General features: G+C 46.4%; 2 protein-coding genes and 2 long non-coding RNA genes across 16 annotated transcripts; 1 reads left to right on the plus strand and 3 right to left on the minus strand.

Moving 5' to 3' along the window:
- Positions 1-1,360: 1,360 nt before the first annotated feature.
- Positions 1,361-3,733, minus strand: TMEM139 (transmembrane protein 139). Of its 2 annotated transcripts, none has more exons than XM_086398320.1 (2): positions 2,448-2,680; positions 1,361-2,234 (listed from the first exon to the last, which is right to left on the minus strand). In XM_086398320.1, the coding sequence occupies exons 1-2, from the start codon at positions 2,678-2,680 to the stop codon at positions 1,841-1,843; spliced, it is 627 nt and encodes a 208-aa protein (XP_086254446.1). In that variant the 3' UTR covers positions 1,361-1,840. The 2 variants fall into 2 exon arrangements, 1 of the variants encoding a protein (XP_086254446.1); XR_015163111.1 differs by lacking the exon at positions 2,448-2,680 and adding an exon at positions 3,656-3,733 and having other exon boundaries at positions 2,097-2,234.
- On the plus strand, positions 1,482-6,857 carry LOC147373589 (uncharacterized). Its single transcript, XR_015163112.1, has 4 exons — positions 1,482-1,607; positions 2,320-2,765; positions 4,898-5,008; positions 5,876-6,857. It is a non-coding gene; the product is annotated as an uncharacterized LOC147373589 (long non-coding RNA).
- A 4,303-nt stretch (positions 6,858-11,160) lies between these two features.
- LOC147373590 (uncharacterized) lies at positions 11,161-13,090 on the minus strand. Its single transcript, XR_015163118.1, has 2 exons — positions 11,591-13,090; positions 11,161-11,484 (listed from the first exon to the last, which is right to left on the minus strand). It is a non-coding gene; the product is annotated as an uncharacterized LOC147373590 (long non-coding RNA).
- A 4,782-nt stretch (positions 13,091-17,872) lies between these two features.
- Positions 17,873-25,494, minus strand: GSTK1 (glutathione S-transferase kappa 1). Of its 12 annotated transcripts, none has more exons than XR_015163116.1 (8): positions 25,393-25,494; positions 24,812-24,893; positions 24,483-24,611; positions 24,058-24,158; positions 23,848-23,883; positions 21,358-21,474; positions 20,950-21,094; positions 17,873-18,689 (listed from the first exon to the last, which is right to left on the minus strand). XR_015163116.1 is itself a non-coding variant. In XM_086398325.1 (8 exons), the coding sequence occupies exons 1-8, from the start codon at positions 25,462-25,464 to the stop codon at positions 18,676-18,678; spliced, it is 645 nt and encodes a 214-aa protein (XP_086254451.1). In that variant the 5' UTR covers positions 25,465-25,494; the 3' UTR covers positions 17,873-18,675. The 12 variants fall into 12 exon arrangements, 8 of the variants coding, with proteins under 8 accessions (XP_086254451.1, XP_086254454.1, XP_086254448.1 ...); XM_086398325.1 differs by having other exon boundaries at positions 20,950-21,043; XR_015163114.1 differs by lacking the exon at positions 17,873-18,689 and adding an exon at positions 20,374-20,672.
- Positions 25,495-27,735: the final 2,241 nt, after the last annotated feature.

The following is a 27,735-nucleotide window of genomic DNA, read 5'->3' on the forward strand; positions in this document are numbered from 1 at the left end:
CTCCAGTATTCTTGGGCTTCTCTTGTGGCTCAGCTGGTAAACAATCTGCTACAGTGTGGAAGACCTGGGTTCAGTCCCTTGGTTGGGAAGATCCCCTGGAGAAGGGAAAGGCTACCCACTCCAGTATTCTGGCCTGGAGAATTCCATGGACTGTATGGTCCATGGGGTCGCAGACTCACACGACAGCGACTTTAACTTTCACTCCAGCCCCCGAGTCCCACCGCGCAGGAACTGCTCCCTTTCTAGAACAGGGACCGTCCCAGTTGCAATTCCCTCTGCTCCTCTACTACTGGTACACTCAGCCGGCCCTGTCTGCAGACACAAGTGGTCCCCCGTTCTGTATACAGGAAGTCCTCCACCCCCTCACCATCCATTGACCAAGCCGGGAACAGAGATGCTTGGGTGAACTGGCTTCTGTTGCCTTGTACTGAAAATACAAACTGAGGTAGATGAACCTAGAGCCTGTTACACAGAGTGAAGTAAATCAGAGAGAGAAAAACAAATACTGTATATTAATGCACGTTTGTGCACGTAAGTAGTTTCAGTTGTGTCTGACTCTGCAACTCTGTGGACTGTAGCCTGCCAGGATCCCATCCATGGGATTCTCCAGGCAAGAATACCGCAGTGGCTTGCTATGCCTTCCTCCAGGGGAATCTTCCCGACCCAGAGATTGAGCCTGCATCTCTTGTGTCTTCCTTCATTGGCAGGCAGGTTCTTTATCACTAGTGCCACCTGGGAAGCCCATACTAATGTACGTATATACACATAATCTAGAAAAATGGTACTAATGAACGTATTTGTAGGGCAGGAACAGAGACAGATGTAGAGAATGAATTTGTGAGCAGCACAGCAGGGGAGGGAGAGGATGGGATGAACTGAGAAAGTAGCACTGAAATACATACATTATCTTGTGTAAAGTAAACAGCTAGTGGGAAGTTGCTATGTGGTGCTCTGTGACAACCTAGAGGGGTGGGATGGAGGCTCAAGACAGAAGGGATATATCTATGCTTGAATGGCAGCCCACTCCAGTGTTCTTGCCTGGAGAATCCCAGGGACGGGGGAGCCTGGTGGGCTGCCGTCTCTGGGGTCACACAGAGTCGGACACGACTGAAGTGACGCAGCAGCAGCAGAACTAATTCACGTTGTATGGCAGAAACCAACACAACATTGTTAAGCAATTATCTTCAAACTTTTTTTTTTTTAATCATATATATACTGACCTTTTCCCCCTACCTCTTTGGAGCAGTTTCTCAGAACTATTTGAAATGCTATCTCCGGGGCTATACGCCTCATTTTGTCTCAAATAAAACAACTCAAAAAAGAGAAAGAAAAAAGAGGCAATGAAATCTGAAGAGCAAAGTTCAAGACTTTGTGTCATTTACTAGCAGAGTGCTCCTGTGCAAATTACCAATATTTTTTCTTCTGACCATTAGGGTCCTCATTTCACAAATGAGGGCAATAACACCTCATTTTTGTGATCTAATAGAGCCAAAGCACCTGGAATGTCAGAGCATCAGAATGTTACTCAGATATTGTTTCTTTTCTTTTTTCCCTAGATTCTCTGGATCACCTCCTCATGTCGCTCTCAGTCTAACTCTGGATATAGGGTAGGTTGCTAAATATTGCCTCAAGACTCAAATTTTACCGCCTGCATCTTTGGGATGGGCCACCTCAAAACCGGGCAGGGCTCACCACAGCCCGACTCCACTCTAGGTCAAAGTTTGCATTTGTGATGTCCAGGTGGGGACACAGTTCCTGACACATGACAGGCACTGGGAAGCGATGGTCCAACGAATGAGTGGGTCTGGTGCCGAAAGATAATATATCCTTGGAAAGTCCTTTAGGGGGGTGTCCAGTTGTTTCCATAGAAAACATCATCATCAGAGTGATCACAGCTGACTTCATAGGCAGGGGGTGGAGTCAGAGGTTCCAATCTGGGGGGCGTCCACAAGGTCTGCAAATCAGGAACAGTGGACGCAGCCCGTGACCACCGAAGCCGAAGGCTGACTGGAGGTCTTCTAAGACTTCCTGAGGTCACAGACCCCTCTGAGCCCACTCGCCTGTCCAGTCTGGCTCTCCTGGGCTCCTCTGGATGGTTAGGCTGTCCCTCCTCAAGTCCTGAGGGGATTACAATGCTGCTGTAAGAGGGTGGTTGGTCCAGCTCTTGGGGGTGGGGCTGCGGGTCCATCACTGTGGCTTCGACATAGGTTGGCACCTCAAAGGCTTCATTGTCCCTGAGTGGGGTGGGGTGGGGGAGGAAATAAGGAAATTAGTGGCTTCCTAAAAGGAGCCTTTTTCCCCTTTTCTGTCTTCTACCAGCAAAAGACCCCTCCACTCCCTGCTACCAGTGACCAGGGAAAGCAGAATCTGTATGCCTGGAGGCCAGAAGTACAAAGGAAGAATGGGTCCACGTGTACTCTTGCAGTCCTGCCCACCCCTCAACTCACCGTGCATTGCTGGAGGCCTCTGGGCTCTCGGTCTGCACTGATCGAGACCCCCATTCCAAAAAACAGGCCAGGAGGCAGCCCAACAAAAAGAAGCCACCCAAGCTGAGAAAGAAATAAGCCACAGGGGTGATGTCCGGCCGTATCCCCAGCAAAGCCAGCCCCAGGAGGAAGGAGGTGCAGCACAGGAAGAGAAGCGGCTTCTCCAGTTTCCCCCACAGCTGGCCTGGCACCATGGCCCCTCCCCAGGCTCCTGCAAAAAGACACACAGCTGTTGTGTCCAAACTAGCAGTTGGCATCACGGCTGGGTCAGATTTCAAAGTAAGCCTATCAGACACCTCTGTCTGGCTTTGTTCTTTCCATCTCAAATCAAAATAAATGGCCCAAAGAAATGGTCTGCAGGGTCCCCCCACCCCCAGCTCTGGAGTTTTCTCTAGGATCACCTAGGAGTATGATCCTGGGGTATCAATATATGTGGAACAGCCAGGAATCCAGCCCAGGAGTTCTGACTCCCAGCCCCTGTGTAAGTGTATTTGCTGTGCCATGACCTCTAGTTCCTTCCTTTTTCTTTCCTCCCTGTGACCTCTCTTCCAGCTCCACATTTCTATGCCTTCCAGGTCCCAGTAGTGGACAGGCCCTGCCTGGGGCCTCTCCATGCTCCGGCATCTCAGGAATCCAGGTGATGGGCAGGCCACACCCCTTACTTTTGCTGGCTCTAAATCTCCCCCGCTCCCCACCTCCCCAGTCCCAAGCCCTCCGTCTGACCTCAGCCTTAGCTTATTTGACACCCCCCCCACACACATCTTCCCATTTCCTCCAGTCAGCCCATGTTCCAGTCGGAGGGAGAAAAGTGTACACAGACACAGGACACAACTGCCTGAGAGTCTTACAGACCAGGGTCTTGAGCAAGGGACTTCGGCCCGCTAATTCTTGACCTCTCCCTGTCCCACGTCTGTCAGGGTCCACCACCCTCTATGGGCCCTAACTCGGTAAACTCAGACTTCAAGTGTCCTGCCTGAAGTTATTACCGAAGGGGCTCCGAGGCTGGTGAGAAGAAGCCTTTTCTTTGCTCTGCAACACAGCAGCAACCCCCAGGCAGCCTGTCAGGAGTCCCCTGAACTCTGCACAGGAAGGAGTCACAGGTTCTAGAAAGGAGCCAGACGCCCTCCTTACACCCCAGCCCCAAAGGCACGACCCTCCCACCCTCTTACCTGCGCTAGGACCTCCACACCTGTCTCAGCGCACTTGGCCGTAAGTAGGTTGGGACAGGGGGAGGAGGAGGGAGGAGGAGACAGGGCGGAGCCCACTGGTTCCACCCACTTTTGTGCCCAGATCCCTACATTCCTGCGAAGGCTTCCTCCTTCCTTTCTGCTCAAGGCTGAACTCCTACTTTTGCCCCACCTGGAATTTTTCTGACTCTTAGTTACTCTATCCCCAACCCCCACAGAGCCCTAGAGAGAGTACTCCCCAACCTCACCCCCAGTGATCTTTGTACTTTGGATCAGAGTTAAATTCATCTTTCTTTCTCCCTTCTTCTCAAGGCACTTGGTATTCCCAGCAGTTTGCATTATATTTAGCTAATGTTTTGTGCCTGGGAGCAAGATGTTAAGCTGGGCCCTGCGGGGCTCCTGGGCACAGAGGTCTTTTTGTCCCTTATTTCTTAGAGTCAAAACTCCAGCCTCCATGACCTTCTCTGAGTTCCAAAGAGCAGAACAGTTGCTAATCGAGGAAGGAACAGTCAGGAAACCACCTGAGGCAATATTAAAGGGACCAGAGAGGCTCAAGGTTAGGAGCCCCAACCACCTAAGACCCTGAATACAACCTCACCCTTTTGAAACTTTGCAGAAGAAAGAATGCAAGACTTACTGCCTAGACCCTTATCACACACCCTTGCCCAACTATATAACCTCTCCCTACTTACCCCTGAGTGGGGCACATTTCCTGAGACCCCACTGTTGCTTTGTGGCCAGCCATTCTTTCTTTCTTCTCCATAACTGTCTCCGTATTTATGTTTGGCATTGGTGCACAGAGAGCCAAGATTTTGGCAACAAGCAGAGCAGAGACCATGGTTTATTTAATCTCTGTGTATCACATAGTGCTTTGCACACTGATGTGTCCTGCTTCCCCTACCAAAGTATCATTTCTATAAATTTCTTGTTTTCTGCAGACCTGTAAGATGTGTTCATATGTATGCTGCTTTGCTCAGTTAACTTGTTTTTTGTTTTAAATTTTAATACTATAAATTTTATTAAAGATGATGGGATAGTACTTTATGTGCTGTGTAAGTATGTGCATGCTCAGTCGTGTCTGACTCTGCGGCCCCATGGACTGTAGCCCCCCAAGTTCCTCCGTCCATGGGTATTCTCCAGGCAAGAATACTAGAGTGGATTGCCACTTCCTCCCCCAGGGATTTTCCCAACCCAGGGGGCTGACTGGTGTGTCCTTCATTGCAGGCAGATTCTTTACCCCTGAGCTGTTGAGGAAGCCCCTACTTTGTTACCAAGTCCAAGCTCACTCTGTGCATTGCACAACAGACCAATGAATCCGGAAGACAAGATGTTGAGGTAAGGAATATGACTTTATTTGGAAAGCTGGCTTACCGAGACAATGGCAGACTACCTTCCCTAAGTTTCAAAGGGCAGTTTCAAAGAGTTTCTAATTAGGGAAGTAAAGGAATATAGAAACAAAGGAAGAGCAGTCAAGAAACAATAGTTCCATGATTAAGCAGAGTCCTGGTTCCTCCTCAAGGGATGTAGTAACAATATATCTGAGACTTTTTATTGAAACTAAGGCCCCCACCTAGGTGGAGGATGGTTACTTTAGACCAAGCACAAGTTTGGCCACCTAATGCGAAGAGTCAACTCATTGGAAAAGACCCTGATGCTGGGAAAGATTGAGGGCAGGAGGAAAAGGGGATCGCAGAGGATGAGGTGGTTGGGTGGCATCACTGACTCAATGAACATGAGTTTGAGCAAGCTCTGGGAGACAGTGAAGGATAGGGAAGCCTGGCGTGCTGCAGTCCATGGGGTCGCAAAGAGTTCGACACTACTGAGCGACTGAACAACAACAAAGATTGAAGACAAAAGGTGAAGGGGGCTGAAGAGGATGAGACAGTTAGATGAGCATCACTGACTCAGTGGACATGAATTTAAGGAAACTCAGGGAGATAGTGCAGAAGACCCTGGCTTGCTGCAGTCTGAGAGGGTAACAGATAGAAAGGCCAGACATCCCCAAGCAGCAGGAGGAAATAAACTGAAAGTGGCAGACGTTTTTTTTCCTTCTCTACACAAAATTAGAAGAGGCTTCTTTTAATTGTGTTGCTAACAACTGGTTCTGCCTTGAGCTAACCAATGTGTTTTTCTTATGGAAATGTTTTTCTTAAGCTATGGTAATGAAATTATGTATTTGCTTTGGAATCTACTTTTCTTCAGAATGGTTCCGCCTAAGACTAACCTTCACTTCGTGGGAAATAGATGGGGAAACGGGAAACAGTGTCAGACTTTATTTTTTTGGGCTCCAAAATCACTGCAGGTGGTGATTGCAGCCACGAAATTAAAAGATGCTTACTCCTTGGAAGAAAAGTTATGACCAACCTAGATAGCATATTCAAAAGCAGAGACATTACTTTGCCAACAAAGGTCCGTATAGTCAAGGCTATGGTTTTTCCAGTGGTCATGTATGGATGTGAGAGTTGGACTGTGAAGACAGCTGAGCGCCGAAGAATTGATGCTTTTGAACTGTGGTGTTGGAGAAGACTCTGGAGAGTCCCTTGGACTGCAAGGAGATCCAACCAGTCCATTCTAAAGGAGATCAGCTCTGGCTGTTCTTTGGAAGGAATGATGCTAAAGCTGAAACTCCAGTACTTTGGCCACCTCAAGCGAAGAACTGACTCATTTGAAAAGACCCTGATGCTGGGAAAGGTTGAAGGCGGGAGGAGACGGGGACGACAGAGGATGAGATGGTTGGATGACATCACTGACTCGAAAAACATGAGTTTGAGTGAACTTCAAGAGTTTGTGATGGACAGGGAAGCGTGGCGTGCTGCAGTCATGGGGTCGCCAAGAGTTGGACACGACTGAGCAGCTGAACTGAACTGAAGACTAACCTTGTTTTCTTTTCTCAAACCGTGGGCTGATAATGACTCAACAAACCAGTATTCATGTCAATCGTTTTATGGCCAGGATGACACACCTTGTGCCATTCTATCTCAAAAATGCATATTGTAGGAGACAGGACTGGTGAAACTCCTGCAGCCTTGAAGTATCTCTCTTATCTGATTAAGAGCTTGCTAACAGACAGAAAACACCTTGCTAAAAACTAGCAAGGGGGCATTCTTTCTGCTCCCTTCTGATGTCTATGTTAGAAATTTTCTCTATCCCTCTTATACTTTAATAAAATTCTGTTACACAAAAAGCTCCCGTGGTCAAGCCTGGTCTTTGGCCCTGGACAAATCCTCTCCTCTGGAGGTCACAAATCCCAGCATAGCACATGGCTCGCAGCAGCAACCTTAAAGTCCATGGGGTTGCAAAGAGTCGAACATGACTTAGGGACTGAACAACAAAAATGAAATCAAAAGATTAGACAATTGTAATTGTAGGTTTGCAGAACAGAAATAGCTAAAAGATTGGTAAATAGCTCTAGGGTTTTTCTGGTGGCTCAGTGGTAAAGAATCTGCGTATCAATGCAGGAGACACGGGTTCGATCCCTGAAAGGAGAAGATATCCTGGAGAGGGAAGTGGCAACCCACTCCAGTATTCTTGCCTGGAAAATCTCGTGGACAGAGGAGCCTGGAATGCTACAGTCCATGGGGTCTCAGAGAGTCTGAAACATGTACAGTACAGACTTGTGTACTGATCAACGACAACAAAATTCCTGGAGCACCGCCCTGTTACCTCACCACCAACCAATTAGAAGGAAGTCACACACCCTACAAAATTCACCGCTTATTTTGCCTTCAAAAACTCTTTCCCCAAACCATCAAAAGACCATTGGGTCTTTTGACTATGGGCCGCCCACTCTCTTTGCATGGCCCTTGTAATAAACCTTTCTCTGTCCCAGTTTCCCACGTTGCAGTTTGTCTGGCCTCACTGTGGGTCAGGCAAATGAACCAGTGTTGGGCAACACTTCCACCGCGAGTGTCTCAAGGTGAGTGATCAGTTTCAACCATCTCTGAATCTCTGAATCTAACACAGTTCCTGACACACGGTAGGTGCTCACTGAGCACAGTTGAACATTCTTGTTAGAAGGCTACCGATCTAGCTGGCCTTGCCACAGCCTGGAGATCTGGGATCCATTCTTTTCTGTTTGGGATCTGGTGGTAAGTCTGGGTGGGGCAGATACTGGGAGGCGCAGAGTGGCTGGAGGACTACTTTGCTCTGGAGGCAAGGTTGGACTCTGAGCCTTCAGAGTATTGATTGTGGACCAACCAGAGGAGTAGCAGTCCTGGGGCACGGCCAGGGCTACCACAGCAGAGGATGTGTGGAGTGTGTGGGCGGGAGGCGGGGAGAAAAGGAGAACAAGAATGAGATTATGGATAAAGAGTGAGTGTGTCTGGGGTTGTGTGTGTATGTGTGTGTAGTGGTGGGGTGTCAGTGTTGGTTCTCTGTTCCTGGTTGAAAGAGAAGAGACGATATAACAGGAAGGCTGTGGTAGTCTAAATGAGCTGTCTCTCTAGGAAGTGGGAATATAGGGTGGGAAGAGACCTGCTTGTTAAAATTGGCTCTCTGTGTCCTTAGGTTCTGTGTTCACTCAGATCCATCCCAACTAAAGTAGAAAGTATTCAGAAAAGAAATGTAGAAGGTTCCAACAAGCGAAACTTGAATTTGTTGAGTACTGGCAACTATTTATATAGCATTTATTGGGCATTATAAGTAATATAGAGATGATTTAAAGTATATAGGAGGATTACCAAGTTATATGCACATTACTATATCATTTTATATAAGAGACTTGAGCATCCTTCGACTCAGTGTTTATAGGGTTTCACACCAGTGTGTACTCTATGATATCTAATGAGATGTAAGCTTTCTTTTTTTTTTTTTTAAATCTTTTAAAGATTTTATTTATTTATTACTTTTGGCTGTGCCGAGTCTTTGCTGCCGCATGGGCTTTTCTCTAGTTGTGCTGAGCAACTACTCTTTAGTTGCAGTTCATGGACTTCTCTTGTTGCAGACCATGGGCCCTAGGGAGTTTCAGTATGTGTGGCTCCCGGGCTCTAGAGCAAAGGCTCAGTAGTTGTGGCTCAAGGGCTTAGTTGCTCTGTGGCATGTAGGATCTTCCCAGATCAGGGATCAAACCTGTGTCTCCTGCATTGGCAGCCAGATTCTTTACCACTGAGTTTCCAGGAAGGTCCCGAGATACGTTTGAAATGAAGGCTTTTCCACAGTCATAGCATCTGGGGGTGATTAACCAATCCCCTACCAATACTGTTGTTGCTGTTGTTGTCCAGTCACTAAGTTGGGTCTGACTCTTTGCAGCTTCATGGACTGCAGCACTCCAGGCCTCCCTGTCCTTCACCATCTCCCAGAGTTTGCTGAGAGATGACTATTTTGTTTCTGCTGATTTTCTTACTGTTCAGCTCCTAAGGAGAATGTACAGTGGTTGGGATCAGAAGGACTTGGATCCACAGAAAATATGTTAATAGCAAGAAATTGGCCGAGTCATTGGGATGTGTGATAAGTAAGAGGACTGAGTTAAGGACTGAGTTCTGGATTGGAGGGTACAGGAAGGGTTGGCTGACAGGCATAAGGGCCAAAGGGTGAAGGCCTGAATATCTGCAGTGTGAAAGGTCAGACAGTCCCGGTGAGGTGGGACTTCTGTGGCCTAGGGCTCTTAGTTGCTAGTGAGGACGTATGCTAGCAAGATTTGTTAGGTAAGAACTGGATCCAGTTCATGGGGCTGGCCTGCTGTCCGGCTGTACCCTACAGTATGTTATCAATTCCAATTGTTTTAAATAGATTTTCTAAAAATTCCATTTGTTAAAAAATATAAAATGTCAGAGAATATTTAAAGACTGAAGAAAAAGTATCCACAATCTAAGTATCCTAACATGGTCACTTAAATTTATGCACATTTCTACCAATCTGTTCACACACAAACCAGAATATACTCTAGTTGAGATCAGAGAATGTTCACCATTTTGTTATCTTTAAAAAAAATTTTTTTTAAATGTTGTAAAAGAGAGTTTGCCTTTTGATATAATCTTTATTGTAATGATTTCTAATAGCTATATAATATTTTACTGAATGGATATATCATAATTTAACATACCTTTATATTATTCAATAACATCAAGTATATTTTATTCAATTTTTCTTTTGGCCATCAAAAATAATGCTTTAAGAGACAAAAAAAAGTAGATTAATGGTTGCTAGGGTCTGGAGAGAGGGAGGATTTATTTTGGGGAGTTAATTAAAATGTCTTCAAATTAGGTAGTAGTGACGCTTGTACAACTCTGTGAATATATATATTAAAAAAAACCCACTAAATTATACGCTTTAAAAAGGTGACTTATATGTCTATAAAGCTGTTTAAAAAAATAATGCTATCTTCTTAGGTATAGTTTTTATTTCTTTTTGGATTATTTCCTCCAGTTGAATTAAAGGAACAACATTATTGAGACGAGCCAGGTGAAAGTTTTTATTGCCCTGAACGCATGAAGCCAAACTCCTTTCCAGAGGTTTTACTTTCCTTTTTTCTTTATCAACTTAGTTTATCAGCTGAGTTTATCACTTAATTCAGTTGTCTTTCCACTTTCTACTTGCCTACTTTCCGCAAACCACCTTGCTGGAGGTTGGAGCACCCTTCTTGGTTGGCCCACTTTGTGGCCTTGTTTTGGAGGGTGTGGGTGCAGGAAGTGGGCGATCAGGGGAAAAGGGAGAAGGGGAGAAAATGCACAGACTCCTGGGAAGGGTCATGGGTGTCTGCCGCTGTGTGCTTCTGCGTCCCCAGGTTTCTGTGGTCTTGTATTTCTGAACCTGGGTCTGCTTGGTGCTTATGGCCAACCCATGTGGAGTGCTTTGTACCTACTGCTCTCTGTACTTTTGCACATATGCTGTCTTTTGTACATACAAAATTAGGTAATTTAAAATATAATGGAATAAGGGGGAGTTGCTATCATTATATCATTTTGTAGGTGAGGTGGGAGCAAGATTTGAACCCGCCATCCCAGTCCAGAACCCTGGCTCTTAACTGCTATGTCATCCAACTCTAAACACTTTTTTTTTCTGGCTGCTTGATAATGATAATTTAACAAAACTCCTATGACTTTCTAAGGTCATTACCCTGGTCCTCCCTGGAGGAGTAGGTAGAGGCTGTTTTCCCCATTGTTTGATGTCTTGGGAAAAGACTGATTTTTCAGATACCAAAGGCAGCAAAAGAGAATATCAGGAGATAAATAAGGTTATCGAGCTGTAAAGCAAGATTGGGAAGTTAAGATTGTAGGCACTATCGGGATGCTCATCTTTTATGAGCTAATTAAGCCCGATTATAAAAAGTAACACTTTAACTGAAGAGCTGTTAGAAGCCTCATGTGCAGGTGACTTCTTAAAAGGTGTTGATGGTAGAAACCACAAATATTGTGGAAACAAATTGCAATGTCATTTGATCCTTAGTAACAATTGTGGAGTAGATCTGATTATCATTTTCATGTTACAGAGGAGGAAACCAGCTCAGAGAAAGTCCATGATTTCTTTAGTTAGAATCAAACTCAGAATCCTTTTTTAAAAAAATAATTGTATTTATTTATTTACGGCTGAGCTGGGTCTTCGTTGCTGTGAGGACTTTTCTCTAGCTGCGGCGAGCAGGGGCTCGTCTCATTGCGGAGCACAGGCTGTAGGGCACACGGGCTTCAGTAGTGGTGGCAGGTGGGCTTGGTAGTTTCGGCTCCTGGGCTTTAGAGCACAGGCTCAACAGTTTTGGCACGTGGGCTTAGTTGCTCTGCGGTATGTGGGATTCCCCCCAGATCAGGAATCAAACCCATGAATCCTGAGCCTCCTGCATTGTCAGGTGGATTCTTTACTACTGAGCCACCATGGAAGCCCTGGTTAAATGATATAACAGGAAGTAAATCAGAAACGTTGATATTTGGGGGGGCGGAAATGCTTTCAAAGAAGCCTCAAGTATGTCAGGATAAATATTATGCTCACCAGCTAATTGTCACGTAGTACCAAACTCGCTGGCAATGAACTGAGCGAACAGTGGGATTCAGTGCTGTCGCGTGTTCAGACCGAGCCACAAAAAGTGATACTGGCATTTGAGAAACTGAGTGTGGTGGTTGCCGAGTGACACAAGAAAGCACTGTGTTGATTAGAAGTGTCTACAGGTAGTGGCAACAGTGTCCCATGTGATATGTCTCCACACATGAGAAAACAGGGACAGCTGCTGCTGCTAAGTCGCCTCAGTCGTGTCCAGTTCTTTGCAACCCTGTGGGCCGTAGCCCACTAGGCTCCTCTGTCCATGGGATCCTGCAAGGCAAGTATATTGGAGTGGGACACATTGTAGTTGATCATGTGTTTTTTGGAGATAGCCAAACCAGCTTCCAGATCTCAGTTCTGCCATTTACTGTGTGATCTTGGGTAAGTACTTTACCTTTCGGGGCTTCAGTTTCTAATTTGTAAAGGTGAAAATAAGCCCAAGCTTATCACTCCTTTCCCATCCTGCTCCTCCAGCCTGGCTTTGACCCAGGGACCCACCTCAAGGCCACCATCCTGTCGCAGGGCCTGGATTTCTTTCACTGTGGAGCATCTGTTTGTAACTTAGATTGTACATCACCCTCTGCTAATCTCTAAAGTTATCTAAAGTAATATCTAAAGTAATCTCTAAAGTTATTACCCAGGAAATGTAACACTTAAAACATTTATTTGTTATCTTTGGTTGCACTGGATCTTTGTTGCTGCTCACGTGCTTTCTCCAGTTGCAGCAAACAGGGCTCCTCTTTGTTGTGGTATATGGGCTTCTCATCACGGTGGCCTCTCTTGTAGGCCTCTCTTGTGTTCTAGGGCACATGGGCTTCAGTAATTTCAGTTCTCGGGCTCAGCAGTTGCGATTCCCAGGCTCTGGAGCGCAGGCTCAGTAGTTGTGGCACAAGGGCTTCGTTGCTCTGAGGCATGTGGGATCTTCCCAAATCGAGGATTGAACTCATGTCCCCTGTATTGGCAGGTGGATTGTTATCCACTGTGCCACCAGAGAAGTCCTGATATATCTTATTTTTTTATTCATTTCAAAGTAGGCTGCAGAGCCATCAGCACATTTCCACCTAGCTACTTCAGCATGCATAAAAGTACCTAGAGTCAAATATTACTTTACAGTTAACCATTTTTTTAAAGTAAAATTTGCATGCAATGAATTGCACAGATTTTAAGTGGACCATTCCACAAGTCTGGCTAAAACTTATATTGGTATAACCCACCTCCAATCAAAATAAGAAACATTATTAACACCCAGAAAGTTCCATCATTCCCCTTCCTGGTCAACCCTGCAAGCAAAAAGATACTTCACATTATTAGCCCTTGTGTGTGTGTGTGTGTGTGTGTGTGTGTTAATCGCTCAGTTGTGTCCAACTCTTTGCTACCCGGTGGACCAAAGCCCACCAGGATCCTCTGTCCATGGGATTTTCCAGGCAAGAACACTGGAGTGGGTGCCATTCGCTCCCCTAGGGGAATCTTCCTGACCCAGGTTTAGAACCTGGGTCTCCTGCATTGCAGGCAGATTCTTTACCATCTGAGTTACTAGGGAAGCCCCTATTAGTTCTTAGAGAAATGCAAGTTAGAATCACAATGACTTACCACTACACACCAATCAGAAAAGGTAAAATAAGAAATTGTAGTAACACCAAATGCCGGTGAAGATGTGGAGAAACTGTACTGCTCATGAATTGCTGGTGTGAAGGTAAAATGGTAAGGCCACTCTGGAAAAATATAGCAGTTTCTTTCCAGAACTAAACATTCACGTATCACATCACTCAGCGATTGTACTCCTGGGCATTTACCCTGGAGAAATGAAAACGTGCACATAAAAACCTGTATGTACATATTCATAGCAACTTTACTTGTAGTAACCCCTGTGATATTGTGATTGATAATATATATATAGGGCTTCCCAGGTGTCTCAGTGGTAAAGAATCTGCCTACCAGTGCAGGAGACACAGGAAATGTGGGTTTGATCCCTGGGTTGTGAAGATTCCCTGGAGGAGGAAATGCTGACCCACTCCATTATTCTTGCCTGGAAAATTCCATGGACAGAGGAGCTTGGGAGGCTACAGTCTCTGGGGTCTCAAAATGTCAGATAGGACTGAGCCCAGTACATATATATATATATATGGACATTCAAATGACCAAAATATGTTTCTCATATATATGTGGCTTTCGTCCATAGTCCCTGGGTCACAGCTTCCAAAAGCCTTGAAACTGTGTAATCATTGCTAGTGATAAACATGTCTTTTGTGAATGAAGTGACTTTTAGAAGCACCTGAAGGTGGGGGTTTTCAACCTCAGGCTCCTCTCTCCTCCCCAGAAATCAGGGGGTAGAACTGAGAATTACAACTCACTGATCACTCGGTTGGTTCTTCTGGCAACCAGACCCACCACCTTTAGGTGCTTATAAAAGTCACTTCATTCACAAAAAGACACCTTTATCATTCTCAATGCTTAGACAAAGTAATGTCTCTGCTTAGACAGCATATTAAAAAACAGAGATATTACTTTGCTGACAAAGGTCCATATAGTCAAAGCTATGATTTTTCCAGTTGTCATATACGGATGTGAGAGTTGGGCCATATAGCAGTCTGAACATCGAAGAATTGATGCTTTCGAATTGCGGTAGTATAGAAGACTCTTGAGAGTCCCTTGGACAGTAAGGAGATCAAACCAGTGAATCCTAAAGGAAATCAACCCTGAATATTCATTGGAAGGACTGATGCTGAAGCTAAAGCTCAAATACTTTGGCCACCTGATGAGAAGATCTGACTCATTGGAAAAGACCTTGATGCTGGGAAAGACTGAGGGCAGGATGAGAAGGGGACACCAGAGGATGAGATGGTTGGATGGCATCACCGACTCAATGGACATGAGTTTGAGGAATCTCCAGGAGCTGGTGAAGGACTGGGAAGCCTGGTGTGCTGCAGTTCATGGGATGACAAAAAGTCGGACATGATTGAGTGCCTGACCAACAGAGATTTGGTCGATCATGACTATGTAATGAAGTCTCCATAAAAACCCCATTTTCCGAGAGCTTCTACATTGGGCTTCCTTGATAGCTCAGTTGGTAAAGAATCTGCCTCCAATGCAAGAGACCCTGGTTTGATTCCTGGGTCAGGAAGATCTACTGGAGAATGGATAGGCTACCCCCTTCCAGTTTTCTTGGGCTTCCCTTATGGCTCAGCTGGTAAAGAATCTGCCTGCAATGTGGGAGACCTAGGTTTGATCCCTGGGTTGGGAAGATCCCCTGGAGAAAGGAAAGGCTACCCCCTCCAGTATTCTGGCCTGGAGAATTCCATGGACTTTATAGTTCATGGGGTTGCAAAGAGTTGGACACAACTGAGGGACTTGCACTTCATTCTACATCGGGAAGCTGGGAGGCTTCCACCTGCCTCTGGGCTGGTTCCCAAGCTCTATGAGGACAAAAGCTTGTTCAGGACTTTGTCCTATGTATCTCTTCATCTGGTTTTTGAATCATATCCTCTAATATACTTTTATAACAAATTGGCAATCTAGTAAGTAAACAGGTTTTATTGAGTTCTGTGAGCTGTTCTAGCAAATTAATCAAACCCAAAGAGGGGGTCATGGGTTATATAACCAGTCTGTCAGAAGAACCAGTGACAACCTGGACTTGCAGCTAGTGTCTGAAGTGGAGGGTGGTCTTACATATGGAATGTGATGCTATTTCTGGGTAGTGTTAGAATTGAGTTGAATTCTTGGACACCTTGCTGGCATCTGAAAATTGCCGGTTGGTGTAGGAAGCTTACACACACACACACACACACAGTGGAATTTGGTCCATAAACTGATTTTCAGCCCCAAACTACAAACAACCAAAATGTCCTTCAATGGGTTAAACAAACTGGCACATCCATACCAAGGAACATGATGACTTGGCAGTAAAAAGAACAAACTACAAACTACAGATACATAAAATGCCATGGGTGGATCTCAGGGAGTTAGGCTAAGTGAAAACAAGCCATTCTGATTCCATTCATACAGCTGTTGTAAAATAAGAACTATATGAGATTAGTGGTTGCCAGGGGTTAGGGAAGTGGGGAGAAAAAGAGAGAGGTAGCTGTAGCTATGAAAAGCGCATTGAGGGATCCTTAAATTTGGAAGCATTCAGTATCTAGACTAGACTGTGGCTGTGGTCACATACATCTGCGTGCGTGCTAAGTCGCTTCAGTCGTATATGACTCTGCGACCCCATGGACTGTAGCCCACCAGGCTGCTCTGTCCATAGGATTCTCCAGGCAAGAATACTGGAGAGGGTTGCCATGTTCTTCTCCAGCACACGTGCCTACAGGTGATAAAATTATATGGAACTAAACACAGACACAGAAATGAGTGCATGCAAAACTGGTGGAATCTGAATGAGGTTGATGGACGCTAACAATGCTAGTGTTCTGGTTGTATTATTGTACCGGATATGCCAGATGTTGCCATTGGGGAAACTGGATGAAGGGTATATGGAATCTCTGTATTATGCCTGACATTTGGCTTAAAAGACATGGGCATTTTTTACAAAAACTTTTTATTTTGTATTGGAGTATAGCTGATTAACAAACAATATTGTGATAGCATCAGCTGAACAGGGAAGGGACTCTGCCATACATGTACCTGTATCCATTCTCCCCCAACTCCCCTCCCAGACATAGGCATTTCTGGAAGCATATACAGAAAAGTGGAAAGTAGGATAGGGATGACTTCACTTTTCACAGTCAATAGTTTTCTGAGTGTTTTTGTTTTACCACATGCATGCCATGCTTTGTTGTTTTTAATTACCACTTGTATTTTGGTTCTATAAACAAAGTATCCCTTTTAAGAACTTTACCTAAAAACATTGCATTCTGGAAGCATACCACTATTTAGTAAGCTTGGAATTTGAATTACAACACAAGGAAATGGTTCAGTATTTAACTCTGAGCACTGACCTAATTGCAAATTTTGTATGTCAGCCGTTGCTCAGAAGATGTGGAAAGGAAGTAACTAGGTATGAAAGTACTTCACTTAGAAGTGCTCCTTTATAGGGAAAAATAGGTGCATTTGGAGGCTTTTCCTTCTCTCCCTGTGACAGTTATTTCACTTGTTAACCGTGGTAACAGATTGCCGTGAGTTGACTCATTGGAAAAGACCCTGATGCTGGGAGGGATTGGGGGCAGGAGAAGGGGACGACAGAGGATGAGATGGCTGGATGGCATCATCGACTCAATGCACATGAGTTTGGGTGAACTCTGGGAGTTGGTGATGGATGGGGAGGCGTGGTGTGCTGCGATTCATGGGGTCGCAGAGTTGGACACGACTGAGCGACTGAACTGAACTGAACAGATCGCCAACTCAATGGACATGACTTTGAGGAAACTCTGAGTGACAGTGAAGGGCAGGGAAGCCTGGCGTGCTGTAGTCCACTGGGTGGCAAAGATTCAGACACAATTTAGCGACTGAACAACAACAGATGCCAGAGAGCTGATAAAACATAATTTCTGGGTGTGCCTGTGAGAGTGTTTCCAGAAGAGATTAGTTCGATCAATGCTGGCTCACATGATTATGGGAGCTGAGAAATCCCGTAGTCTGCCATCCGCAAACTGGAGGCCCAGGAAAGGTGGTGGGGTCAGTTCCAGTCTAAGTTCAAAGGCCTGAGAGTCCAAGTTCAATATCCTATTGATCCTGTTTTTATTCGCTGACAACCTTCACTAATACAATCAATTTTTATTCTATTTGCTATAAATTCAGACATTGTAATCTAGATCACATGTGAAAGGATTAGTCTAGAAATTGTCTCATTCCTTCAGAGAAGATTAAATTCAGCTATTGGATTAGAAAAATAGGATTCTAGACCCTTTGAAGGAGGAGTGGCCAGGTCTGCAAAATCTGCCTCTAAAGTAAGAGATTATCCTACATAACACTGAGATAAGATTTAGGATTAAGTTAAGCAATTGATGCTTCCCAGGTGGCTCAGTGGGAAAGAATCTGCTTGCAATACAGAAGCTACGAGAGATGTGGGTTTGATCCCTGGGTCAGGAAGATCCCCTGGAGGAGGATATGGCAATCCACTCCAGTATTTTTACCAGAGTAGTCAATGGACATAATCCCATGGACAGAGGAGCCTGATGGGCTACAGTCCATGGGGTCACAGTCGGACTCGACTGAGCATTCAGCATTAAACAACTGATACAAATTTAGAAAACAATGAGAAGGGTACACAATTGTATACAAATGTGAATCTATAAATTCTTGAAGTTTTTTTTTTTTTACTGGAATAAACAATCTTTTAAAAAACTACAAATGAGGGGGCTTCCCTGATGGTTTCAGTTCAGTTCAGTCGCTCAGTCCTGTCTGACTCTTGGCAACCCCATGGACTGCAGCATGCCAGGCCTCCCTGTCCATCACCAATTCCCAGAGCTTACTCAAACTCATGTCCATTGAGTTGGTGATGCCATCCAACCATCTCATCCTCTGTCATCCCCTTCTCTGCCTTCAATCTTCCCCAGCATCAGGGTCTTTTCAAATGAGTTAGTCCTTCGCATCAGGTGGCCAAAGTATTGGAGTTTCAGCTTCAGCATCAGTCCTTCCAATGAATACTCAGGACTGAGCTCCTTTAGGATGGACTGGTTGGATCTCCTTGCGGTCCAAGGGACTCCCAAGAGTCTTCTCCAACACCACAGTTCAAAAGCATCAATTCTTCAGTGCTCAGCTTTCTTTATAGTCCAACTCTCACATCCATACAGGACTACTGGAAAAACCATAGCCTTGACTAGACGGACCTTTGTTGGCAAAGTGATGTCTCTGCTTTTTAATATGCTGTCTAGGTTGGTCATAACTTTCCTTCCAAGGAGTAAGGGTCTTAATTTCATGGCTGCTGTCACCATCCCTGGTGGTTTAGTGGTTAGGAGTCTACCTGCCGATGCAGGGGACACGAGTTCAATCCCTGGCCGGGGAAGATCACAAATGCTGTGGAGCAACTGAGCCTGTGTGCCACAGCTGCTAGCCAGAGCTCTAGAGCCTGTGAGCCCCAGCTGCTGAATCCCACGCATCTAGAGCCCATACTCTGCAATAAGAGAAGCCATGGCAATGAGAATCCTGCACATCCCTACAAAGAGTGGCCTCCTATTGCATCAACGAAGGCCCAGCTCAGGCAAAAATAAATAAATAAATCTTCTAAAAATGTATACAAATAAAATGGAAACATTTTTATATATTTTATTGCAGACTAATAGTTCAGACTTATTCCAGATTAATGTCCTCTGTAATATATCTTTATGCAAGACATAATTGACATACTATGCAGTTTCATCATTTTCTCCAATCAATATTATAAACTAAGAATTTCCAAAGTTCTGGTAAGTTGCTAAAATTCTTCACAAATATAATTTTTGATGGCTATGAAACATTACATCCTGGATGTACCATAATTTGTTCAAAAATCCTCCTGGTGGACATTTATTTGATACCACAAGCAATGGTGAGACAAGCATCTTTATTCACAAAGCTTTGTCTCTACTCACCCTCAACATGTATGAGAACTTCAATATAGTTGATTATATTCAACTTCAATATATGGAAAGTTCCATTTAAAAAAAATTTTAAGTTTTACTCTTTGGCCACGCCATTTGGCATGTTGCATTTTAGTTCCCCAACCAGGGACTGAACCTGCGCCTCCTGCATTGGAAGTTCAGAGTCTTAACCACTGGACTTCCAGGGAAGCCCCTCTTTTTTGTTTTAATTTGCCCTTATGGCTCTCATATTTTTATTTTGCATTAGTTGCACATTGTCACAGGTCTCCTTTGGACAACCAGAGTGCTTATTTGGGGATATACTTGTGACATTACATTACAGGTATGCATGGTCAGGATGAGATGAAGTCCTGGAGTGTGCTGGAATAATGGAAAAAACGGAGAGAGGAGGAAGACTGAAAGTGATGGGAGAAAAGAGGGGAACATGGGATACGAGATGAGGAAACCAGAAATACGAGATGAGAAGACAGCAAAGGGAAGAGGCATCTAAACTCCGAAAGCCCTCTGAGCCATCGAAGTCACCACACAGTCATCCAAGTGTGGTTTCAGCATCTGAAGAGAGTCTTCTCAAAGAAGTCCAGACCCTACTGAAACACAAGGCATTCTGATGATCTCACAGTGTGCATAGAAAGAGTAGGGGCTCTCAGTGATTAACTGGGGGGAGTGGGAAAACTATAGGTTTGTTGGGGAGGGAACAGGGGTCATAGTGGGCCAGGGAGAGAGGCCTGGCCTTTCCTTGGGATCTGGTTTGTGGGCGAGGGGAAGGCACCCCGAGGGGATGAGCAACTTCTTCAGGCCCTGGCAGCTCTGGCCAGTCTCCCGGCACGGCCTCTCCCAGCCCCTGCTGGTCAGAGTAGCCGGACCCCATTTAAACATCTGGATGCAAGCTCAGCCATGCTGGGGTTCTCTCCAGCCTCCACTTCCCCTGGGCTTCTGGCCCCAGCCTGTGTCTCAGGCACCATGGCTGGTCAGAAGACAGTGCCCAACCGGTTAGTTGCAGAATCCATCTGGCTTAGCTTTCTGTCTCTGACAGACTTAAGAAGCTTCTGTAGAAGAGAAAGAGGGACTATTTCCTGCTCCCTTCACATAAGCTGCCCCAAAGTGAGGCAGAGGGCTGCGGGCACACAAAGAACTGTTCTTCTCAAACACCTAGAGTGGCCAGGATGTGACTGTAGGAACAAGAACAGATAAACACCAGAGAGGACACAGACCGAGAAATATGGCGCCTAATGGCATTAGGTTTATTCTGTGGAAAGCAGAGTTGGAGATTCTCAGAGGCACTTGGTGACACTAACGGCAGATGGTGTATTATCCTGCCCGCCGCCCCCCGCCCCCAGCACACCCCAGAGCCAGACAAGAACCTCTATCAGATAGGAAACCAGAATCCCAGGGCCCCACAGTGGAGGAGAGCTAAGCAGATGGTCTGCTTTTTAATACCAATCGTCTTGCTTCCTCTGGGCTTTGGGCTTAAAGTTTGGCGTTTACAGCTGGAGGCACAGGGCCCATCCACTTTTCTCCTGAATAGAAAAGATTACGAGTCAGAGGGTCCACAAGCCCTCAGGGATTCTCTCCAGGAAGAGCTCCTGGGTGCTGGGTCTGGAAGGCTTCCTTCTCTCCTGCAGAAGAAGGTGGCCCCTCCCCACTCCACCTCAAGCACACCTACCTCTGTATGAGGTTCCATTATCGGAAGTGCCTAGAAGATTTTTTTTTTTTATTCTTGAATCCATCCTTCTGGGCAACTGATATAATGCAGGGGTGGGCTCAAGGGCAGGTCAGTAGGAACGTGTAACTTACCCAGCAGGTGTGCCAGCAACTCCAGCCGGTCGGAGCCAAAGAGCATGTGGGTTTCATCTTGCAGGTGGGCCACAGTGACGGGCAGCCCAAAAGCCTGGAGAAGTAACAGGGCAGGAGGGCGATGGAGCAGGTGGTGGTTTCAGGGCTGCGGTTGAAGGCTGCAAGTTAGTACTGGTCTGAGAGGTATTCGATGAGAGGTTGCAGGGTTCTAAGGAGAGTTTTCTGTCTCCTCTCTCACTATCAGCACTCTCCCTCCTTTCTTTGGGCCCAGGGAAAGGAAGGAAGAGGGTGAGGGTGATCTTGGAGATTTCGGAGGACTCACAGTTGGGGAGTAACTTTTGCTCAGGAGCTTGGGGACCTGGTCAAGATTCTCTGTCTCAGCACAGGGGTGGGGACAGAATTGCTCACCCCATATTTGCAGGCTGCCTCAGTGGTCTCCTTGAGCTGGTTCTTCACTTGTGGTGTTGAGACCCTTTCTAGAAGTTCCTGGGCTTGTTCCATGGACATGCCAGCCTTCTCTGCAGCCTGAAGGGATGTGGAGGGGAAAACAAGTGTGTCTGCGTTAGTGCAGGTGGGAATCTCAGGAGAAAACTGTGGTCATTTTATTTTCTGCCCCCACATCATCCACAGCACTTTTACCTACCCACGAGTGGAGGTCTATCTTTGCCAAGAGGGGCTATGTTTTTTGCCTTCAAAATCATGAGATTGGTAGAAAGAGCGGGTGGCAAAGAGGCATAAATGTAGAAATTTAACGCCAGAGGAATTGATGCTTTTGAACTGTGGTGTTGGAGAAGACTCTTGAGAGTCCCTTGGAGTGCAAGGAGATCCAACCAGTCCATTCTAAAGATCAGCCCTGGGTGTTCTTTGGAAGGAATGATGCTAAAGCTGAAACTTCAGTACTTTGGCCACCTCATGCGAAGAGTTGACTCAGTGGAAAAGACTCTGATGCTGGGAGGGATTGGGGGTGGGAGGAGAAGGGGACGACAGAGGATGAGATGGCTGGATGGCATCACTGACTCGATGGACATGAGTCTGAGTGAACTCTGGGAGTTGGTGATGGACAGGGAGGCCTGGCGTGCTGCGATTCATGGGGTCGCAAAGAGTTGGACACAACTGAGTGACTGAACTGAACTGAACTGAGCGCCAGAGGGCATCTTGAGAGGCCAGCTTCCAAACCACTTCATTAACAGGTCAGGAAAGACTCCCTGGTGGTCCAGTGGTTGAAGACTCTGTGCTCCCAGTGCAGGGGGCCTGGGTTCAATCTCTGGTCAGGGAACCAGAACCCATATGCTGCAACTAAGAGTTCACGTGTCACAACTAAGACCTGCTGCAGCCAAATAAATAAACATTTAAAAAAGCCAAAACAAAACAGGCAAGGAGCCTCCAGTCCGGAAACGGTACATATTTTGGTCAGTGTTGAAGAGCTTGTTAGTAGCAGAGCCAATGCTAGAATCCAAGTCCCTTGACATTAAGCTGGGGGTTCATGCCTTCCTACTTGTCAGAATTCCTGAATCCAAGGGCTGGGCTCTAATTCGCATAGAATTTCCTGAGGACTCTGGACAGGGCACATGGCTGCAGCCACCAGTGTCTGGCTTCAAGAGAATGTTAAAGGTTTCACTTTGGGGTTTGCTGGGATCAGTGATTCTCAACTTTGGCTGCACATAATAGAATATCCTGGGGGAGCTTTTTTGAAAATCTCAGTTTGGATGTCATCCTCGAAAACAAATTACATGGAATTTCTGGGTGGTAGTGTCCAGGTGCTGCAAGTGATTTTAATACACATCTGGGGTTGACAAGTGTTGCAACCTGACCCCCTTGACCTGGAGTGGGAAATACGGAGTCAGGCATGACTTCTTGGCTTTGACCCAGTTACATCAGAGAAGTGTATTTTGGCCAAGTGCTTAACAACAGGGAACTGGTTCAGTAAACAAGTACACCCACTGAATGGAATGCTATGTGGAACCTAACAATTATTCTCTCCAACAGTTTTAAATGACATGGGAAATGATGATTAAATATTAAGTGAAAAAGCAAGCCAATGCATAGACTTTGCAGGAATGAAAACTGAGGAGGATATACTGGCCATGCTTTACACATTTAACTTTTTTTGTGACTTGTCATTTTATATACTACATTTGAATATGCCTCAGCTATCTTTTGTAAACTTAAAGTGAAAGCGAAAGTCACTCCATCGTGTCCGGGTCCGACACTTTGTGACTCCATGGACTAGTCTATGGAATTCTCTCGGCCAGAATACTGGAGTGGGTAGCCTTTCCCTTCTCCAGGAGATCTTCCCAACCCAGGAATTGAACCCAGGTCTCCTGCATTGCAGGCGGTTTCTTTACCAGCTGAGCCACAAGGGAAACCCTTGTGGCTTAAGGGGGGAAAAAACTTAAGGGGAAAAAATGTGGTGTTGAATTTTCTGATTTAATCCTGCAGAAAAACTTTTTTGTATCTAAATATGGCTGGCACACGTTTTGACATTTGGAGCTATTTCCACTTTTCTCACTCGGACTTTCTGAATATTTCTGGCTTGAGTCAGTTATCTCTCTTTGTCTTTTCAAAGCCTGTTTTTTATGTCTCTTAGATGTGACAGTGAGGTTTGTGTTGCAGTTTTTAGGGCCAAGACTTGCCACTACTTCAAGGCTCCCCATCTGCAGGTACCCACATGTACCACCTCTCTCCTACTGACTTCTTTCATCAAATACATGTTTCCTTTTTCACCCATGATACATTCTTTCGACAATCTTAGTTCCAACCGTTTAGTAATTTGGCCTCTCAAACATCCTTTCTCCCCTGGTAACTATGACCTTTTCCACCCAATAATAAACAATGTCCTCTCTGCCCCCAGAGGTCAACTGTCCTCAGATTCCCCAGGAGAGGAGTGGGAACACTCACAGCCAGGATGCTCGGGGGCTCCGTGATGTCTTCATCCTGGGAAGAGGACAGTCAGTACGAGAGGTTGGCATGGTGAGGGGTGAGATGGAGGCCAGTGAACCAGGTCAGTGAACAAGGAGGAGGGCAGGACCTGGGACTCTAGGCCTAGGGGAGGGTCACCAAGTCATCCTGGGTCTCCCTGAAAGTTGGTGCCCAGAGCCCAACCCTCACCCGTGACCAGACACGCATCCACAGTTCTCTGGACACTTTCTCCAGCAGCTCCGGGTGCTCCATCTTCACCGCAGTGAGGAAGCGCATGGCTGTCAAACTTCCTGTGGGGCAGAGGCACTCAGAGGGGGGCCTCCTCTAGCTTGTTTCCCATGAAGACCAGGTTTTTCCTCCTTCTCATCTCCCCCAGCCCCCCACCCGCCAGTGCTCCATCGCCCTCAGCCTTCCATTTGCATTTCTGATCACTGATCCATCCTGCTCTCCCTCCCCTTCTGTCTCTACAACCTTCTGCATGATCAGCTCTGATGCTGAGCTTTCCCAAAGTTTCCTTCACTTAACAAAATCAACGGAACCCCTCCTTTCTGGCCCTGCAATCTCCAAATCCACTGCTGAAACCTTATGCTCCATCCATATCCCACTCTCTTCACCTTTCTTAAGGATCACAGAGAAGAAATCCTTGGGGAAGTGGATGGGAACCTGGTGATGCTGGCTCAGGAGCCTAAGGTCACTTCTCAAGTATACGGCTTTGTGGGGAAGCATAGCTGGCGGCTGGTTTCCTGCAAGGGGAAAGTTGGGCTTACTGATGAGAGATCACTTGAGGGTCCCAGACCGCGGATGCACCTACCTGGGTTTCAGGCAGCAGGCGTATTACTAGCTGCTGCCGCCAATAAGGAGACCCAGTGGAAGGGCCGCTCCCCTGGACGTTTGAAATGAGCCTTCCCTCAAATCCCCGACAAAAACGCCACTGCCTTCCTACCGCTCTCTCTTAAGATCCCTCCAATTAACGTCGGCTGCAGCTGCAGGCTGATGTTCCAGATATTCTTATATCGGCACAGGACCTGTAGGGAGGGGCGGAGACGGAGAGTGAAGAGGGCTGAGGGAGAGAAGGGTGTTTCATGGCACTGATCAGCCAGGCTATAGGCTCGGAGAAAGGGTTAGGAGGACACCCTAAATCTGGTTTGAAAGGGCAAAACTCTCTCAATTCCTAGTTATCGATTCCAGGATCTCTGCTCCTGTGGACAGTTTTTATCTGTTCTGCACCCCATCCCCCAAAACTGACATCGGAGGGCTTATATTCTGGATTCTTTGGAGCTGCTCATCTTCCAAGCCAGTATGGGAAACCCCAGCCTTAAGACATAAAGGTTCCACCTGGAGCCAGCGATCATACCCCGTTCATCAACAAAGTGACCTTCAGTCCTGGCTCTCTACCTGCTTGCCCGAAACCGCGTAGGGCACTGACAGGAAATTCACGAGACCGAGGTCCCCGCGCTCTTTCCTGACCCCTCCCTCTGCTTCTGTCTCCCCAAGCCCCGGGCGAAGCTGCTTCCCCGGCGTCACCTCGAAGGCCAGCCACGAGTAGGGGGACAGGACATCGTAGAACAGCTCGAGCGTTCGGGGAACGGGCCCCATGCTGCAGACGCGCGATCGCGAAGCGAACTCAGCCCCCGGAAGCCCGCGGCGCCAGCGTCCTTCCTGCAGCGCGCAGCGGCCCCGCCCCCGCTCTCGGCCTCCGGGGAGGACCGCCCGCGACCCACCCGGGCGGCGCCTCCTCCCGGGGGAACCCGCCCCCGGGACAGAGTCCGGTGGGCCGTTGGTGTGTGCGTGGGTTCCCTGAGGGCACCCGCGGGGGGCGAGGGTGAGGGGGGGTCCCCTGGGGAGCTCGCAGGTGTGTTCACCCGCTCTGCTCCGGGGGATGGGGGGCGTGGCTACCCTGCCCTGGGGAGGAGTGTGGGGCAAAGGGGCGAGGTTTGAAATGCTTGCCTCTACTCTTAGCTGTGCAGCTCTGGCAAGCCTGTTGACTTCTCTGAACCAGAGAAGGCTTGTTACTGACCGGAGTTCTTGGCCTCCTTCGAACTTCTGCGTGGGAGCGTGCTATTCTTTGTGACCCCATGGACTGTTAGCCTATCAGGCTTCAATGTCCGCGGGATTTCGCAGGCAGGAATACTGGAGTGGGTTGCCATTTCCTACTCCAGGGGATCTTCCCCGCCCAGGGATGGAGCCGCCTCTTTGGTCTCCTGCAGTGGCAGGCGGTTCTTGACCACTGGTGCTTCTTATGCAATAGAAATAAATCGGAGGCCTGATAAAAAATTCAGGGAAGGCGTTATTGGGTCTCCTGCTGGCGGGGTGGGGGGAGGGGGTGTTCCAGAACAAAACATGGGTTCCCTTGCTCACTTCCCAAGTGTGCCCCCCCCCCCCGCCCCACAACACACACACACCAAGCTGGCTCCTTATATGGGGTGAAGTAGGGATGTGAAGAAAGCTGAGCGCCGAAGAATTGATGCTTTTGAACTGTGGTGTTGGAGAAGACTCTTGAGAGTCCCTTGGACTGCAAGGAGATCCAACCAGTCCATTCTGAAGATCAGCCCTGGGATTTCTTTGGAAGGAATGATGCTGAAGCTGAAACTCCAGTACGTTGGCCACCTCATGCGAAGAGTTGACTCATTGGAAAAGACTCTGATGCTGGGAGGGATTGGGGGCAGGAGAAGGGGATGAGAAGGCTGGATGGCATCAGTGACTCGATGGACGTGAGTCTGAGTGAACTCCAGGAGTTGGTGATGGACAGGGAGGCCTGGCATGCTGCGATTCATGGCGTCGCAAAGAGTCGGACACAACTGACCGACTGAACTGAACTGAGGGATGTATCCAGGGATCAGGGCGGAGGGGTAGCATAGGTGGTTTGTCCACCCTTTAGGTGGTGTTGTGTGCAGGGGGCATGCTCAGACTCAGCTCTTGGTTCCAAACTCCAGCTTTTGCTCCAGGCCCTTTAGAAGTGGCAGTTGGGTTTTTTTGGTCTCTTTGTATCTTTTGTCCAGAATTTGACCTGTGCATACATGCAGTTATGTTTAGTCCCATATAGTTTCTTTGTATTTTTTGCTCCAGGAGAGGTGTGTCTAAGTGCAAGCATTGCAGCACTTCAGTAAACGATTCCAGGTCCCAGCCTGTCTCATCCTCGTCTCTGGTAAAAACAAAACACTTAATACAATTACATAAAATTAAAAAAAAATCTGGCAAAATCCAGCCAGTCAAAAAAATGACTGGGAAAAATATTTGGGTTCGTTTTGCAGTCAAAAAGCTAGTTATCCTAGTGTATAAAGAGTTGAAAAAAATCAACAAAGTAAAAGAAGTTCATGGGAAAGCAGGCAAATCATATGAACAGAGCTTTCACAGAAATGGACAAATAGATGGCTCTCAAACACAAACCTGCATGTCTACATGAAAATTGCAAGTTAAAATTACACTATGCTATGTTTTCATCTATCAAGTTGGCAGTGATCAAAAAGGTTTATGACTCAGGGTGTTGGCAGGGATCTGTGGAAAACCATTGTCTTATGTAAGTGGTGGGAGTGTAAGTCAGTTTAGCAGTACCTTTCTGTTTTAAACATGCACACACCCTTTGACCTAGTAATTCCCTTTTTAAGAATTTATACTATAAACATGTTTACTTACATGCAATGTAATGAGCTGTGAGGTTATTTATTACAGCATTGTTTATAGTAACAAAGATTGGAAAACTACCTAAATGTTCATCCATATGGGGCTAATTCATTAAACCGATATTTATAATATTTTCAACTATAAAAGAATTTGGAAATTCTTTGCATGTTAATATTGGAAGATATACTATATATTAAAAAGGGAAAAACTAGGTGTAAAACAAGCAAATAATTTATCTTTTTTTGA

This window comes from Bos grunniens, chromosome 4 (assembly GCF_055505025.1).
Source record: "Bos grunniens cultivar Pamir isolate PY7600 chromosome 4, Bosgru_T2T1.0, whole genome shotgun sequence".
Taxonomy (NCBI): domain Eukaryota; kingdom Metazoa; phylum Chordata; class Mammalia; order Artiodactyla; family Bovidae; genus Bos; species Bos grunniens.

What these genes read in the sequence shown, in the direction of transcription:
- TMEM139 (XM_086398320.1), bottom strand. Translation starts at nt 2,680, where the DNA reads ATGGTGCCAGGCCAGCTGTGGGGGAAACTGGAGAAGCCGCTTCTCTTC. An exon ending in GAGGCCTCCAGCAATGCACG is followed by an intron (nt 2,235 to 2,447) that starts GTGAGTTGAGGG and finishes CACCCCACTCAG; the next exon opens with GGACAATGAAGCCTTTGAGG.
- GSTK1 (XM_086398321.1), bottom strand. Translation starts at nt 25,464, where the DNA reads ATGGGGCCCGTTCCCCGAACGCTCGAGCTGTTCTACGATGTCCTGTCC. An exon ending in AGGGATCTTAAGAGAGAGCG is followed by an intron (nt 24,612 to 24,811) that starts GTAGGAAGGCAG and finishes TTCCCCTTGCAG; the next exon opens with GAAACCAGCCGCCAGCTATG. An exon ending in CTCTGTGATCCTTAAGAAAG is followed by an intron (nt 24,159 to 24,482) that starts GTGAAGAGAGTG and finishes TCTGCCCCACAG; the next exon opens with GAAGTTTGACAGCCATGCGC.